The sequence below is a fragment of the Perissodus microlepis genome, chromosome 15 (assembly GCF_051167445.1).
Source record: "Perissodus microlepis isolate ML-2025 ecotype Zambia chromosome 15, ASM5116744v1, whole genome shotgun sequence".
Taxonomy (NCBI): Eukaryota; Metazoa; Chordata; class Actinopteri; order Cichliformes; family Cichlidae; genus Perissodus; species Perissodus microlepis.
In genome coordinates this window covers 5,475,765-5,493,923 of record NC_140475.1, presented here as the reverse complement: position 1 = coordinate 5,493,923, position 18,159 = coordinate 5,475,765, and the positions used below count along the sequence as shown (strand labels likewise).

General features: G+C 40.4%; 2 protein-coding genes across 2 annotated transcripts; one reads left to right on the top strand and one right to left on the bottom strand.

The window, feature by feature from the left end:
- Positions 1-66: 66 nt before the first annotated feature.
- Positions 67-4,644, bottom strand: hsp90aa1.1 (heat shock protein 90, alpha (cytosolic), class A member 1, tandem duplicate 1). The gene is made up of 11 exons (XM_084953373.1): positions 4,405-4,644; positions 3,306-3,455; positions 2,825-3,191; positions 2,604-2,737; positions 2,180-2,485; positions 1,918-2,083; positions 1,606-1,796; positions 1,342-1,489; positions 980-1,248; positions 531-864; positions 67-433 (listed from the first exon to the last, which is right to left on the bottom strand). Exons 2-11 carry the CDS (start codon positions 3,453-3,455, stop codon positions 324-326), a joined length of 2,175 nt encoding a protein of 724 aa, XP_084809499.1. The 5' UTR covers positions 4,405-4,644; the 3' UTR covers positions 67-323.
- A 2,158-nt stretch (positions 4,645-6,802) lies between these two features.
- On the top strand, positions 6,803-15,663 carry wdr20b (WD repeat domain 20b). The gene is made up of 4 exons (XM_084953133.1): positions 6,803-7,095; positions 9,666-9,848; positions 11,985-13,391; positions 13,835-15,663. Exons 1-4 carry the CDS (start codon positions 6,847-6,849, stop codon positions 13,889-13,891), a joined length of 1,896 nt encoding a protein of 631 aa, XP_084809259.1. The 5' UTR covers positions 6,803-6,846; the 3' UTR covers positions 13,892-15,663.
- The last annotated feature ends 2,496 nt before the right edge of the window (positions 15,664-18,159 follow it).

Genomic DNA, 18,159 nt, shown 5'->3' with positions numbered 1-18,159 from the left:
CAGTAGATCAATGAAAAGTGACAGGTGTCATTTTTGAAATATATTTTATTACAAATTTGATTGCTTTTCATAAAAAATGTTACAAAAGAGATATAAGTCAAACCCCCAGTGACTTAATAATACTCTTAGTGATTGTCAGAAGTTTTATAAGTGGCTGATACAATATAAACTAAAGCCACTGTGGTCTGTATTAATTCCATCAACTTTTTCTGACTAGCACATTGTTTACTAACAGAAATTCTGCTAAAAAATAATGTACATTTAAATTAGGAACATAAATTACAAAAATAAAAATGAAAGCCAGAAAAAGTCTAGTAAATAATTTAGTCAACTTCCTCCATTCTTGATGTGTCATCGTCGCCTTCCAAGACTGGCATATCTTCATCAGTGGGCTGAATTATGTCTTCAACTGCAGAATCATCATCATCAATTCCTGTGTATAGAAATACATCCATTAAAAAACAAATTCCTCAATTAATGTATAATAACCTAACTACTACCTGAATGTTTAAAGGAAAAGATATACATACCAAGACCAAGTTTGATCATTCTGTAGATGCGGTTAGCATGTGTCTGTGGGTCTTCCAGTGTGAATCCTGAGGAGAGCAGAGCAGTCTCGAACAGGAGAATGACCAGGTCCTTCACAGCTTTGTCGTTCTTGTCAGCCTCTGCCTTCTCCCTCAAGGTCTCAATGATTGGATGCAAGGGATTAATCTCAAGGTGCTTCTTTGCAGTCATGTAGCCCAAGGTGGAGTTGTCTCTCAGTGCCTGAGACTTCATGATCCTCTCCATGTTTGCCGTCCATCCATAGGTGCTGGTGACAATGCAGCAAGGGGAAGCAACCAAACGGTTCGAAACTACAACCTGTCAGGATAGAAATTCAGTATTTTTAGTATGTTTGAACACAGTCAAGCCAACTTCTCATCCCTAACAATGTTAACTATAATAACTGTATCATTTTCTGAAGGAGAAAAAATACCTTTTCAATCTTCTTGTCAAGGATGTCCTTCATGATCTTGCAGAGGTCCTCAAACTTAGTCTTGAGCTCTTCCTGCTTCTTCTTCTCCTCCTCATCCTCAGGCAGCTCCAGGCCTTCCTTGGTTACTGAAACCAAGTTCTTGCCATCGTACTCCTTCAGCTGCTGGACACAGTACTCATCGATGGGCTCAATCATGTAGATGACCTCCAGGCCAGCTTTGCGAAGGCGCTCCACAAAGGCAGAGTTGGCAACCTGGTCTTTGGTCTCACCTGTTAAAGTTATTTCAATATGGTGTTTAATGAACTTAAACTCCTGGGGAATACTTGAAAACAAAGGAAAATAAACCACACTGAATAACTTACCAGTGATGTAGTAGATGTGCTTCTGGTTATCCTTCATACGAGAGACATAGTCCTTGAGGGAAACCATTTCATCTCCAGAGGCTGAGGTGTAGTAGCGGAGCAGCTCAGACAGTTTCTTCCTGTTCTGGGAGTCTTCATGGATTCCAAGCTAAACATAAAAAAACAGCGTGTCATTTTGTGGTATTAAAATCCATGCAAGATAATTGGTATCAGACATTTTTTCTGAAGTTTTAGAGTTTAAGAAATTCAGGTGGATGAACCTACCTTGATGTTCTTGGAGAACTGCTCATAGAACTTCTTGTAGTTGTCCTTGTCCTCAGCCAGTTCTGAGAAAAGCTCCATGCACTTCTTGACCAGGTTCTTGCGGATGACCTTCAGGATCTTGCTCTGCTGCAGCATCTCTCTGGAGATGTTCAGTGGCAGGTCCTCAGAGTCCACCACACCTTTGATGAAATCTGAGTAGGGAAAATAAACTGGTCAGCTACCCAAAGCCAGTGAGTTCCAAAAACAATTACTAATAACTATGAATTTTGAGAGAATGCGTCAAGATTTATGTGTTACTTCATTGTTACTTACTGAGGTATTCTGGGATCAGTTCTTCACAGTTGTCCATGATGAAGACCCTGCGCACATAAAGCTTGATGTTGTTTCTCTTTCTCTTGTTTTCAAAGAGGTCAAATGCAGCTCTTCTGGGTACAAAGAGCAAGGCGCGGAACTCCAGCTGGCCTTCCACTGAGAAATGCTGCGGGGGTAGATATGTATTAATTAGCATAACATTATTGCAACTGGTGTTGCTAAATATGTTTTAGAATGATCATCACAAGAAGATTTAGCTTACCTTCACAGCCAGGTGGTCCTCCCAGTCATTGGTGAGACTCTTGTAGAACTCGCCATACTCTTCATTGGTGATGTCATCAGGGTTACGGGTCCAGATAGGCTTGGTCTTGTTGAGCTCCTGGGCATCAATGTACTTCTCCTTGACCTTCTTCTTCCTCTTGTTCTTGCCATCCTTTGTATCTTCATCCTCATCAGAGCCAACGTCCTCAATCTTAGGTTTGTCCTTGTCCTCAGCAGCCTCCTTCTCAACCTCCTCTTCCTTTTCTCCCTCCTCCAGGTCTACTTCCTTCTCTCTTGTCTTCTCCACCTTAAATATGCAAAGGCATATTTAAATTTTGCTTTGCCATGCCATTATCACAGTCAATGTGTGGTTATTATCAAGTATTGATTGAACAATTGTTTTTACTGTGTAATTAAAAACTTACAAAAAGTGTGATGGGATAGCCAATGAACTGTGAGTGCTTCTTCACCACTTCTTTGACGCGCTTCTCCTCGCAGTACTCTGTCTGGTCTTCCTTGAGGTGAAGGATCACTTTTGTGCCTCTGCCAATTGGCTCTCCTAAAATCAACAACAAAATTAGAACCGTGGCAGACAGTGTCAAATGACTGATTCAATTGTTCTGTAAATGAGGGGACTAAGACATACCTGTATCAGGCCTGACTGTGAATGAGCCTCCAGCTGCAGACTCCCACACATACTGCTCGTCATCGTTGTGCTTGGTAATGACTGTCACCTTCTCGGCTACCAGGTAGGCAGAGTAAAAACCCACACCAAACTGACCGATCATGGAGATATCAGCTCCAGCTTGCAGAGCCTCCATGAAAGCCTTGGTGCCGGACTTTGCAATTGTGCCCAGGTTGTTGATCAGGTCAGCTTTGGTCATGCCGATACCTGTGTCAAGGAGGGTCAGGGTGCGAGCATGCAGATCAGGCCTGATTTCAATCTTCAGGTCCTTGCAGGACTCAAGTTTGGTGGGATCCGTCAAGCTTTCATATCTGATTTTATCCAAGGCCTGCCGAGAATAGATAACTCAATTAAAATACTTTTTTTTTGGCAAAGAATATAAGGGCTTGTTTTACATTTAAAAAAAAGGAAAACATGATGCTGAAGTGTTTATTTCCCTTACATCTGAGGAGTTGGAGATGAGCTCCCTAAGGAAGATCTCTTTATTTGAGTAGAAAGTGTTGATAATAAGGGACATCAGCTGAGCAATTTCAGCCTGGAAGGCAAAGGTCTCCACCTCCTCCTCCATAATGTGTGCAGAGCTCTCAGGCATCTAAAGGGGGAAAACATATTGGGTAACATTTTTCAGAAAAAAAAAGAAGAAATTGTACCTCTATATTTTTTGTGTTTTCGAATAATTATATTTTCACCTGTAGTTTAAATGTATTTACTCTGAACTTCTACGGTTAAGTTTTTCTCAGGCAGCCACATGGCCTGCTGATGCGCACATGTTTCTTCTGTCAATCAGAGAACTGGCATTTTTTTTTTTTGGGGGGGGGGGGGTTTCAGATGCTTTGGAAAACCCTAATAGCTCCAATGTGTGCAGTCTTTTTGTTAAAAAAAATAGCAACTTGAAATTCAAAGATGAAAGAAAAACTAACTTTGTTTTTTCAGCATAGGAAGGTGTAGTCTGTTGCCACGGCTACTGCATATATTTTTTTAGGCCTTCTAAGAACATTTCATAGATTAAGAAAACGTTTTAATCCAGAATCAATAATTCCTTTACAGTTTACTAAGCTAAGATGCAAATGTGCTGCATCAGCTGTTAAATTAGATTCTGAGAAGCCATTGGTCCCACACTTGGGTCACCTTGCTTGCCATGTGCTTCATGCGTGTAACAGTCCTACTTAGACACTGATAGAAAAGCACATACACTATACCATTCTGATTCTAACTGATAGTAAAGGTTAAAGTTAATTACATTATATCACAAAAGCACCCAATATACTGTAAAAAGCAAAAGTTGTTTTAAATTTTCTAATTCTTCCCTTGAATTCTAATTCATACCTTGAATATAATCTTTATTTTTTGTTACTTTGTATAGTTAAATCAATCACTGAGCTTGATTTCTCTTCTTCAAGAGCTTCAAGTGTGTGCTTGGCTGCTGCTCCTGTGAGCAGTAAGTGTCTCTTGTGAATTGAATCACTCACTTTACATAAAACTGTGCAAGCACCCAGTATACTCTAAAATTGAAATGATTGTTGCATTGATTCCATTCTTACCTTGGATTTAATCTTTGTCTTCTGTCACCTCTAGTAGACAAATGTATCACTGAGCTTGACTTCTCTTCTTGGAGAACTTCAAGTGTGTGCTTCTCTGCTGCTCCTGTGGGCAGTAAGTCTCTCTTGGTTGCGTTCTAGTGAGCGTCTTCTGACTCTATGCAGACCACACGACATGACAATGTCTTTTTATACTTACGGGATGGTTTCTCGAAGCTCCCATTCAGAAGCTTCCAGATTGTATGTTCACTACAGTCAGGGGGGTGCTGAGGAATGGTCTGGAAGGGGGTTGCGATTGGGACATTGGAGCTCTAAAGTTGGTGTGCCCTTATAGGGTTGCAGAGTCACAAGGAGTGCCTGTCAGTCACAATGAGAGCTTCACTGATAACTTGTATAGCTGTTAGACAGCATAACCCAGCACCACAGCTGTGCATTGCCTTTGCCATCAGCAGCTGCCATGGTGCCCCACTGCACCCACATATGCTCATTAGGGCTTCCTATGGAATGGACAGCAAGCCCATGCTTTTTTTTTAGCATCTATAATTTGGGTGAATCTTAAGCTTTTACATATTTAAAGCCATTTGGGATGCTGTTTGCAACTTGCTGTCCATTCACAGTTTAGACTAGGCATGTTAAATTCATTTCATTGTGGGACACATACAGCCCACTTTGATCTTCAGTGGGCCGGACCAGAAAAAGACATTTACCTAAACATTTAATCCCTGAGATGTCTTTAATGCAATTTTAAAAGTGTGTCTCAATTTTTCCACATCACAAACACATTTAAAATGGACTTCTTGTAAAAAAAAAAAAAAGAAAAGAAAAGAAAAGAAAACTAAAAAAAGAAAAAGCTAAAAAAACAAACAAAAACAAAACAAATTTATATAGTATATCACAGAAACAGAAGTTTTCTGCAATTTAATTGTTTATCTATTACTTAACTACTTTGGTATAGTATGAATAGCTATGGTGGAGATTTTTATCAATAGGAAAAGTTGTAAAAACTAATGAAAATACAGTCAAAAGTTCAAAATCTGTGCACTCATTCACATTTCACAATCAGAGTGGTGTCTTTGCTGGGCTGGGCCTGGTTTAGCTCATACCTTCATACACTTCTGAATTTGTTCTGGGCTATTAATAAATTTATTGATTAATAAATTGACCAAACAGAAATTCTGGAGGGAAACCCATATGGTGCCTTATTTACACATCTATATATGCATATTGTCAGAGTTTAGATTACCTTTTCTTTATTTGCATAATGCATATTGCAGACCAACTTACTAGGAATGTCTAGAACTTTCCATTTAATTTCCTGATTTTCATTTGTGGATTGCAAACAGAATATGCCATCCAAGGTATTTGGTGATAGAGAGAGACTTATAGTGAAGCAAACTGAATTTTGACTATGCTCTGTAGCCAATGGCCAAACTTAAATTCTCGCAGAAATCATAAGCTTCCCTATAACACATTAATATGTGTATGCCAAAGACACAGTGTGTTGATGAGAGGTTGTGATGGTTTAGCAAGAGGTTGTAAAAACCCATTCATCCCATAACACTTGGAATAGGCTGCACTATACTACTTACATGTAAAAATAATTAAAGTCAGACTTGTGTAAGACAGACGACTAGAATACTCTGGTCCGATCTGAGCGGTAATGGCTTTACTTACCAGAGGAGGGCAGTGTATCGCACTTTCTAGGGATCAGTTACATAATCGAAATGTTTCCAGCTGGTAGCAGACGTTACTAGAAGCTGAATACTCATGCACCTCAGTGTAAACTGATGAAAGAGAGAAGCCAAATTTCTCGGTGTTCCACTATTCTGTTTGAGTAAGACAGTGAGTCAGTCCTTTTTTAATGAAATGGAAGAATGATAATAATAGCAATGTTTCTGGAACTTAGTGCCAGAAGGTAGTTTTTACATCCCGGGATGGTTCTTACTTTGGTGCTTTGATTACAGAAGTGACCATGAGTTTCAGTCTTGGTTTTCTGTTTCAGAACTTTCTGTCTTTGCCTTGACTATGGAAGATTTTATTGCACAGAGAGATTTTTCCCCCTTTTTTTATTTACTAATAATATTTATTTTTGTTTACTCTGTTTATACTCAATTGAAAGCTTTTTCACCATAAGTTTTCTTATTATTACATAGAATTTTTATTTGTATTCATTCAAAATAAATCATATTTATTTATTGCTTTGGTGGTCCATAAAAGTTGTAAAAAAACCATCAATTTTACCAACAAAAAATATTAAATAACGGCGAGTTATTATAAGTCGATGTGTTTATTATTTACATTAATCGCGTTTTACACGCGCATACACTTCTGTTTTTCTGCTTGACTCTATAATTCACTGTACGCATGGCTGCGACCGCAACGGTCCAACGCATGCGCTCTCGCTGACATCCGGGGCCAGGACAAGGATGAACGGCGATTTCCAAGATGGCGGCGGAGGGAGGAGGGAAGGAGATGAACGAAATTAAAACTCAGTTCACCACACGAGAAGGTGTCTACAAACTCCTCACTCACTCTGAATACAGCCGCCCGAACAGGGTGCCTTTCAACTCGCAGGGCTCCAATCCCGTCAAGGTCTCCTTCGTCAATGTAAACGACCAGTCCGGCAACGGCGACAGGATCTGTTTCAATGTGGGCCGGGAACTCTACTTTTATATCTACAAAGGCGTGAGAAAGGTAAACAGTACTGAGCGAGGAGGCAAAGTAACCGCTGTTCGGGAGCAGTCCGTTAATTTGACATATTTAAATGCGTTGCAAACCAGCTGTCAGCTCTCTCGGCTTCTGTTATTTAAGTGCGCAGATTATCAAGAGAAGGCCATGTAGCAAACCTAGCTAAGTTAGAGACTGATTAGCATTCTTAGCTAACATCGCCACAGTTGTTTTTGTTGTTGTTGTTGCTTCGATTAGATTTGCGAGCCCTCCAAGGTTCGCTAGTTAATTCGGCGAAAAGCTGTAACATGAAATTACCCAGTGAACTGTGCTATACGAGAAAAGGCTTCTCCTGTTCTGTCATGTCATGTGGTGTTTGTTTATCCTCGTTTCTTTACGTGGAAAGTGCACCTCTACACTGTCGGTGGCAATACAGACAGGAAACAACTTTGTTGTCCCTGTTAAAGAAGCCACTGACTGCATGTAAGCTTTAGACTTGTAAGCTGTTGGCATGGAAGTGAACAGTGTTGTTTTTCGTGGTGTAATGATGTGTGCACGCTACTGTCAGGACTGGGTTGTGATGCAATGTGATCCACTGTTTAGGTTGCGTGCAGTGGTGATGTCATTGCAGCAAGACACGTTTAAGCAGAGATGGTGACTGTGACAGCGGTGATCATGCTGGTGATGTGCTTGACCCGTAAGCTGGCTGTAGCGGCCAAGCATCCTAATAAGGACTCACACTTTTGTTCGTGTTTTGGTTTTCCACGAAAGCTCTAACATTGCATATTGACGTTAATGTTAGAGCTGTTCTTCCGTCGTCTTTAACAAAAGAGGAACACTTATTTTGGATAATTCTAAGTTAATATGGTGTACTACTTGGCAAAGGGCAATCTTTGGGTTTGAAAAGTTATGAAGTCTGTTATTTGACAGCAAGTTAAGCCACAGAATTGTGTGTTTCGATTTTACAGTTTTTGAACCCTGAGGCTAGTGTTTGACGTTTCCTTATGATAAAAAAAAAATCCTCAGATTGACTGAGCAACCATAAAACTGCAATGTCGAAACATTTAACAACACTGCTGTCTATGGAAAAGAGATCCTAGAGAAAATTTTAGAATAGTGACAAAAATGCTGACACTTTTACTACTTAATTAAAACTACACGGAGTAAATATGAGCCATTATAACTGTTTGCCAGTAAACAGCAATGTTAACCTGTTGATGCAACAAAATTGAACCAGAGTAAATGCTGCATTAGCTTTAGGGACAGTATTTGTATTCAGGTTCATTTTCCTGATGTAGGGACGTCTCGGGTGGTTTTCTCAAAACTTCTGCATCAAGTTTTGGAATCCCAGAGCACGGACTGAACTAGTGCAGCCACACACACACACACACACACACACACACACACACACACACACACACACACACACACACACAAAACCCCATTCAGCTATCTTAGTGAGGACCTTCATTGACATAATGGTTTCCCTAGCCCTTTACCCTAACCCTAACCATTAAAAATGAATGCCTAACTCTAACCCTTACCCTAAACCTAACCATAGCCTAATTGTAACCCTGACACTAAAACCACATTTTGAGCCTCAAAAAGGCCTTCAAACTTGTGAGGACCGGTGTGTGTGTCCTCATAAGTGACTGTTGGTTCTCACAAGTATAGTAAAATGCAGATTTCGGTCCTCACAAAGGTAGCTAACATAGATGGATAACACACACACACATTACAAGGTGAAGGCCTGACTATCTGGATTATTTGGGGGTTAAATGTCTTGTTCAAAGACCCAGTGATGTGCATAAAGAAGGAGCTAATGGTCAAACCACTAATCTTACAATCAATGGGATTGCCACTTAACATCTCAAAGTTTTTCAGCCATATACAGGACAGTGGGTAAAAGAAATTGAAGCACAGCAACACATTTTGCACAGTTTCAGATTAGTGACAGATAGATCAAAATCACCATTTTGTCTGTTGACAAAAGTGAGTAAAACATTTGTCACCTGAAACCCTAACCAAGGTATGTCAGGATGACAAGTCACAGTGAGTTGTTGTACATAAGGTTTATTGTTCAAGGATTGTTCAAGGATTGTTCAAGGACAGATCCACTGCAAACAGTTGGGATCAAGCAAGTTTTGTTTGAGGTATTTATTTCTGTTTAAATTTTATCTTAGCAGCTGGACATCCCTGGAAATATGTCTTCTGTCTCTAACCCAGGTGGAATATGAAGTATCCTTGTATAAATGATTTATGACAGTCTAGCCACAGCGTCATCGTAGCACTTGTATTGTCGGGCAGCCATAGATGCTTATTTTATCTTATTTTATTTTGAGCTGCCTCTTTGACAACACTGATACCTTTAGAAGCGTTGCAACTCTTAACCTTTCTCTCTGACTTGTTTTATGTCCCAAAATAGACCTGAAGAAAGTGATAGACATGAAGCTGTCACAAATGTTAGATTTGCATTAGTCAGGCTTTGTTGCTCTTTCTTTCTATTTCGGAATAATGACTTTCTGCATGTAACAACAACAACATATCACAGTTTCTTTAATTTATTTTTAGTCATGTCAATGTGTTTGTAATTGCAGGCTGCTGATCTTAGTAAGCCCATAGACAAGAGGATATACAAAGGAACGCAGCCTACGTGCCATGACTTCAACCCCCTCACAGCTACAGCAGAGAGTGTCTCTCTGCTGGTGGGCTTCTCAGCTGGCCAGGTGCAGCTCATAGACCCAATAAAGAAGGAAACCAGCAAACTCTTCAATGAGGAGGTGGGTAGCAGTTATCATTGTTTTGAAGACAACTTGCCTCTCTTGAGCCTTGTACTATGAAGAAGGATTTGAGGCTTAGTAATGTAACTTTGGGTTTAACCCTGGATTTTCAGTGTTCCAAATGTGGTCCACTACTTACCAGGGTACATCGCCAACATAATTTGTACCGTAGACCTAATCTGCTCTACAGGTTATGTTTGACGTAAGAGATAAACAGGTATGTTCAGTTTTCTGGAATGAAGCATCACCATTCCTGGATGATCCTTGTGATCCAAGTGCGTAGATAGTTAAAGGTTGTAGAAAAAAAGAAAAAGAAAATCTAAAGTCTTTGTTTTTCTCTGATGAGCATTAGTAAGAAATATAAATTCTTCCTTTTGTCCAAGCTGTCTGTAAGTCATTTTAAAACTTTTATTGTACTTTGAATAGACTAAACTTTATTAATATTGCTTTTTCAGTCTAGCTGGCCAAAGAAGATGAAGCTCACACAGATTCAAGCAGCATCATGAATGCTTCAAAACAAAGGAACTTTATTTTTGGTTTATGAAGAGTTTCCCCTCTCATCGAAGAGGTTTCGTAAAATTCTAAAACAACTCATGGAGAATCTCAATGACTTAATCCCTAGTGGGGGTTGTCCTGAGGTCTTGTGAGCCACTGTTAATTATGTGAGTCGTCACATGAGCCAAGGTGTGAAACAAGGCTTTGGTCATTATTGTAATCAGGGCCAAGGTGTGAATCCTCTATCAGTCTTTGCCTCACTTTATCATAATATGAGGTATTTGGTGTTGTCCTGTTCTTTTCCTGTTGAGGTGGCTCTGTTATGTTGTGTAATGCATTTGTGGAGTGGGTGTTTGGTTCCTCCCATGTAAAAATTTGAACACTGCTTATTGAATTACACTGTGTTGTTTAGCTTATGTTAGAGTACTTTAGCCTTGGGATGAGCCAGTTTTTGTCTTGATGGTTTTCCATGGTGAAACGTGTACTAGGGTGTTAATGGTTGGAGAACATTTTTTGGAACTTATCTAAAAAACTTGCCACATACTGGACAACAGTGCATTTCCCTTTGTTGTTCTCTCTCCCTGGTGGATGTCTGAGGTTTGTTCTGGTGCATTTATTCTCATATTAATAAGGTGTCTCCAAAAGTTGATTCTGTTCATCTGGACGTAGCGTTTTCAGTGGGAGAAACGTTTCATCACTCATTAAAGTGACTTCTTCAGTCTCAGCTGACTACAGGTTTCCCCAATCTTATAAACAGTACATTTGCATAATGACTGAACCGACCTCCCAGCCCATTGTTCCTTCAGTGGGCTGGTTTCAGTCATTATGCAGGCTTCTGCTTTATAGGTTTTCTATTTTGACACAGGTGTCATCTGCCCATCTGATCTCTGAAGGCGATCAGACAGTGTTACTTTCCACTTCCTCTATGCAAAAATTGGTTACACTGGGGAAGCCATGGCACATATTTAGTCTGTAGCAACCTTCATATTTGAATTATATGGTGGCTCATTTTCACAAACCACAAAAGATACCAGTCGCCTTCTTCTCAAGCAGTCCAGACTCCCATGACCTGGACATTCTCTGACTGAGATAACTACATAGACATATTTAGATGACTCTTTTTTTACTGTACTTTTGTCTCAAACACACAAACTCTCTGGTGCAATAGCTTTAGCCCTGATGCGCATGTGTGTGCTCGTGCGCGAGTGTGTGTTCATGCACGTGTTTAATTTTTAAGCCTCTATTATGTCTTTAAAATCTATTTTTATAATACCATAGTGTATATCACTCTGCTTCCCTTAGTCTTACCCCATTTCTGATTGGTCATATTCTTTCATATGAACATCCTCATAGCTAGATCGAGAAACCTGACTTAGCATGTTGTTAATCACCTTTGTGTGACCCCTTAGCTTGACTGCTGATTTTGGGGTAAGTGGTGACAAATAGAAAAAAGGTGTCATGGACATGATGAACTTTCCTTGTACAGGCTCCCAATAATATGTTTATCAGAATCAGAATACTTTATTAATACTTTATTATTATCCTTAAAGAAATTGTGTTTATGTTTGATCTAGTCCACTAGCTGACCTGTCTCCTTGTTTTTTGCTTTGTTTTTCCTTTTTTCTATTCTTCTCTTTCCAGAGACTTATCGACAAGTCGAGAGTAACGTGTGTGCGATGGGTTCCTGGTTCAGAGAGCCTGTTTCTTGTGGCTCACTCCAGTGGCAGCATGTACTTGTACAATGTGGAAAACACCTGTGGCACCACAGCACCTCACTACCAGCTCCTTAAGCAGGGTGAAAATTATGCTGTGCATACCTGCAAGAGCAAATCGGCTCGTAACCCGTTACTGCGGTGGACAGTGGGTGAAGGGGCGCTCAATGAGTTTGCTTTCTCCCCAGATGGAAAGTTTCTAGCTTGTGCGAGCCAGGATGGCTTCCTGCGGGTTTTTGGCTTTGATGCCGCAGAACTACACGGAACTATGAAGAGCTACTTCGGTGGCTTACTGTGCGTGTGCTGGAGCCCCGATGGACGGTATATTGTGGCAGGAGGGGAGGACGACCTGGTGACGGTTTGGTCATTTTTGGACTGTAGAGTCATTGCACGAGGGCATGGCCACAAGTCATGGGTGAGCGTGGTGGCGTTTGACCACTGTACCACCAGTGTTGAGGATGGCGACTTGCCTGCGGAGTTTAGTGGCAGCGACGAGGACTTTCACGAGCAGAATCACTTCAGTGCAGGCAGAGACAGAGCAAACAGTTCTCATTCTCGGCTTTCTAAGAGAAACTCTACGGACAGTAGGCCGGTTAGTGTGACCTACAGATTTGGCTCAGTGGGACAGGACACCCAGCTGTGCCTGTGGGACCTCACAGAGGACATTCTCTTTCCTCACCTCCCTTTGTCCCGCACTCGAACACACACTAATGTTATGAGTGCCACAAGCCCTCCAGCAACAGGACAAACTCCTTCTACTCTGTCCACGACCACCAGTTCCGGTGGCACCAACAGTAAAGACAATTTGAGCAATAGTAGCACTAGCGGCAACCCAACTAACTCCCTCCCCGGCACCTTGCCTCGGTCCAATAGCTTGCCTCACTCCTCAAATCCAGCGGGGGGCAGCACCCCCAACAGTAACACAGGCAGCAGCAACAGCAGCAGCAGCACCACCGCCACAACCAAGGCCAACAGCATCATTGACAGCGCTTTCATCGCCACCAGCGTCAGCAAGTTTGCAACACTGTCGTTACACGACTCGCGGAAGGAGCGCCACGAGAAGGACCACAAGAGAAACCACAGCATGGGTCACATCAGCAGCAAGAGCAGCGACAAGCTAAACCAGCTCAGCTCGTCAAAGATGGCGAAAGCTGACGCTGCTAAGACTTTAGGCACTACTCTGTGCCCACGCATGGAGGATGTGCCGCTCCTGGAACCGCTGGTGTGCAAAAAGATCGCTCACGAAAGACTCACTGTGTTAATCTTCCTGGAGGACTGTCTGGTAACAGCCTGTCAGGAGGGTTTCGTTTGCACCTGGGCTAGGCCTGGGAAAGTGGTGAGTGACGGGCCTCATGAGAATACTCTCTTGTGACACTTTAAAGTTATGTTTTTTGCTGTTGTTGTTGTTTTTTTGTTTTTGAGTAATTCTTGCATTTAGAAGCAGTTGGGTTTGGGTTTGTTTGGGTTTGAGTTCACACCTCATATATATCTATATATATCTATATCTATCTATCTATATATATATATATATATATATATATATATATATATATATATATATATATATATATATATATATATATATATATATATATATATATATATATATATATATATATATATATATTATAAACCTGCATCAGTTTTGATTATAAATAGGACAGTTTGTTTAAAAAAAAAAAAAGAAAGAGCAAACCTCATGGCCTCACTGTTCTACCTCTCGTGTTACATTTGAGTAAAAACCTTTATTATCAATGTGTGTTATCTGTCTCTTCACAGGGATTGCTATCATCTCAAAACAACCCAGCCAATTCCCCCAGTGGAACAGTAGTATAGTCGATGCTGGTGCTGCTAATAACAGCTCCACGCAACAGAGACGTGGGGACGACCACGACCGAGGCCCTGCAGCGCTTCTTCACACACAGTCACACATCACATGACCTCGAGTGTTTCCTTTCATTCTCATCACTACAAACACCCAGATGCTCTCTTTGTGTTACTGTTCATGTTAAGAATTTTGGCCAAGGCCAGAGTTAGAAACTTGACCCCCTTTGTTTTGTGTGTGTGTGTGTGTGCGCGCGCGCCTGTGTGGGGGAGGTGGAGTGGATTTAAAGGGTGCTATTGGAAGTTAGATGGCAAGTTTTAAATCATCCAGGAGGCTTATGGGAAGGTTTGACTGGCTTCATTATTGCATCTATGCTCATATCAGAACGTGTCTAGTCTAACAATAACAAACTAATCCCCCAATCTCTTGTGCCTGTAAATCTTCAAAGACTAGATACGGTGTAAGCATTTGTGATGATGCCTCAACCTGACCTTTTTGTGTGGGTTTAATTAAATCCCTTTTTAAAAAAAAAAAGAAAAAAGAAAGAGAAAAAATAAATGTAATATATTCACAGATAAAGGGAATAAGATGAGGGACTGTTTTGGAGCGACAGCAGCATATCCCCAAAGCGAAGTCTCTTATTTTTCACCTCCTGGGTGATTCCTTGTGCAGTCACGGTTGTCAAACACCTGCCCAAGAGAGACTGCCTTTTACTTCCTTTTGAAACGTTTTTAAGTCCGAGTTGTCAAACTCAGGAGTTTATTTGCACAGTTTTGTTTTTCTTTCATTCTTTTCCTTCCCTTGTATATTTTGAACTCATGAGGGTGGAACAAGTTTTTCAAAACGCTTTGAAAGCACTTGGGGAAACGGCTTGTTATCGTTCTGTCTCAACGCTGGATGCTGCAATCATAGTTTTTTATATGAAAAAAAAATTGTTTGCACTTAATAGTTAGAGGAGTATGGCTTTACATTTTGGAGTGTGTAAGGACTCCTTGACAAGGTTGTTATATAAATAGAATTTAAAAAAGCAAAAACTTTGTATCTATTGAGCATTTATTTTAATATTGTTTCGGATGAAATGGGCTCTGTAATATATGTAAATATTGTACATCAGTGATTTATGAGTGAAATGATCATATTACATTAATTGAAAATCCTCATTTCAGAAAATAGTGATATTTCTAATACAGAAAATCTATACCTAATATTAAAACAAATCTTGAATATGCAGGTGAAAATGTTTCTTTTCTGTTGTACATAGAGAAATTTCAGGTGTATTTTTATTAATGAAACGTTTGGTATAGGAAATGTCTATCCTTTTGTCTAACAGGTAGTGCTGAATGCTAGCTAGCCTGTCGCTGCAGATTCCTTTTACTACGTAGACAGGTAGGCGCAGAGGCAGTGGTCTATAATTCAGCCATCACTTCGAGCTCAGGTAAACCACAGGAAGACCAACGCTGGCATAGTTCCCCTCACCCATAGGCAGCAGTCCCATCCGTCATAATACTTGTGAAACTCACTTTAACAAATAAGACTGACAACCTTGTTCTGCACACAGGACTGAAATCTGTGACTTCTGTTATATTGCCAGTAACTGATGCTGAACTTGTGAACAAACTTGACACTGTGTTGAATTACCAGCTGACATGCGTCAGCACTCGGTGGCGGGGGTAGGTGCTTGAGGTGAGGGGTGCTTTTTCAGGCACCCACACAGAACTAAGGATTTTAACAGTGGGAGCCTTTTCCTCCATGTGACGCCTATTAAAACAGCTTTGACAGACTACCTGTTCTGTTTGTGTTCACTGTTTATTTACACATGAAACTACGTGTTCATGCAACACTTATTAGTTGGACATGCACCTGCATGCTTTCTTCTGCCTGGATAAGCAGTCAGGCTCAATACAATGTGAATTTCTTACATTGTTAACTTTTACTTTTATCACATGGGGAAAGAAGTATTACATTTTTTCACTTCATAATGAAGGACAAGCACAACTAATAATTTCCCATGATGGCTTGGTTCCAGGGCAGGGTGCTAGGGCAAACTCATTTGACATTGTGAGCCACATACTGCCCACTTTGATCTAAAGCAACCTGGATGAGTAAAATCCCCTTTTCTTTTGATTTAATTGCAGAGATATCTTATAAGCTTTGCAATTGTAACAACATCTCAGTTTTTCAACATGACAAAGAAATCCTGCTGCGGTAAATGAATGAAATCTGGCTTAAATAGTGAGAAATAAATGTGTAAGAAAGCAGGAAAACTTATGCTTGCCCATCACACAGACTGTCCTGTCATTGCAAAACAAAGCTTTTGTTTATTCACAGCAAATGTCCCTTTTTGTGGACCAATTCTAAAAAACAAAACCAAATAAAGAGACATTTCTGAAATAATTTGTGAGAAAATAGGAAGATTTCTGTTATTTAAATGTTTATGAATTACTCTGGTGTAGCATGAACGAATGAACAGCCATGGAGGAGGTTTTTATTAGCAGAAGCTGTGAAACTTATGAAAACACAGTTAAAAGTCAAATATTGATGCCCTCCTTCACATTTTCCAAAACCATCCAGTGGACCGAATTTACCGTGTCAATTCTGGCCCCCGGGCCTTAAGTTTGACACACCTTATCTAGGAGATTTCTAAACTTTACTTTTACTTCATTTTGAGAATTACCTCCATGACTACTGAAGTATTAGTATTGCAGCTAACCAGCAGGTGGCAGTCTTGTTCAGGCAAATGAGAGCTTTTGGAATGGTTTTTCCATAACAATCACTTGATCAAACGGGGAAATTGCTGTCTATGTGATATGTAGCCTATATCCTGTTGTCTCCCCCTTGGTCTCCCATCACAAATGTATTGCTTCCACTTCATATATATTTTATATTCAAAGAGCGGAATAAAACTGCTTCTCCATAATTTATGAGCTACTTTTAGGAGAAACACAAGCACTCATAGCCATTAAACCGGCAGCCTGTGGCATCGCTGTTATGTGAGGGGAAAAAAAGGTGTGATCAGCAGGATAGACTGGCACAATCATCCTGTCAGGCTGTCACTAAAACAGCTCTGACTGCATTACTGATCTCTTCTGGGCTGGCAACATCAATCTTGAGCAAGTGTCAATCAGAATTAGTGAGATATTTACATTTAAAAAACAAAAACCCCACTGATTGTAATATATGTGCTATTATTGTGCTTTCTGTGCTGTTTACAAACCCTATCACCTTTGAATGGCAATCAAACTACAGTAGCGTCGAGCACAGGCTTGAAAAGAGCTGCATCTATCTCACACCTTCAGGGAAATGGGCCCTCTTTGATAGGTATTCAATATCTTGAAAACGAATCCCACTGCACAATCCCTCTTTGACCATCTTTTCGCACTGATGCAATTCCCTCGTCTGCATGTCTCCATATATTGACCCAGAGTTTTGTTTACCTGCAATGTGTGCAACGTCTATGAATGATTAATATTGCCTCTCGGGGGCTAGAAGCCCAGACTGAGCAACATTTCATGTGATGCAGAAACTTGACATCTTAAGATACTGTGAGAAGGGAGGGAGGGGAAAAAATTAATTCATGCCTTTATGTCAGTGATAGATTTGAACGTACACGTCTAGTCAAGTTGGGGAAAGGATCACATTAATCTAGTTTCATTCTCAAGCTCCGCAGGGATGTTTATTTAACCCGCTGCTAAGACCTGTGGTTAGTTTAGACATTAAAGAATGAGTTATATTACAAAGTCGGGATAAGAGGGTGACAAATTAAATGCAACATGGAATACAAAGTTGCTTCATTAGGATGGCTGTATTGACAATTGGCCTGGATTCTAGAGTGGATAGGCAGTTTTTTCCTCTGCGCCTTTTCAACTGCAATTTAGATAACTGTGCATCAGGAATTTTTAGGAGGGGGAGAGGTATGGATAATGGTCTTGGGCTGTACAGACCTTAAATCCAACACATAACAGTTTCTAACGCTCCGATGTCAGCTAACCATTAGTCACCACGTATCAAGAACAATGTGCCACTTCCTCTATTCTCAGTTCTATTCTAAGCCATGCTTCCCTTGTGGTACAGGCCCAATTATTGAGTATGCACCATGGGAACAGCTGCACAATTTGCCAGTTGCATGACCTCAGAGAAGCAGCAGCAGTAGTATGACTGCATGTCTTCACACTGCATTATGAATTGAAGTTTACTAATAAGAAATTAACAGGAACTGCTTACCCTGCAGAGATAGCATTGTTTTGTTTTTGTACCAAAGAGGAACATTTGAGAGGCTTTG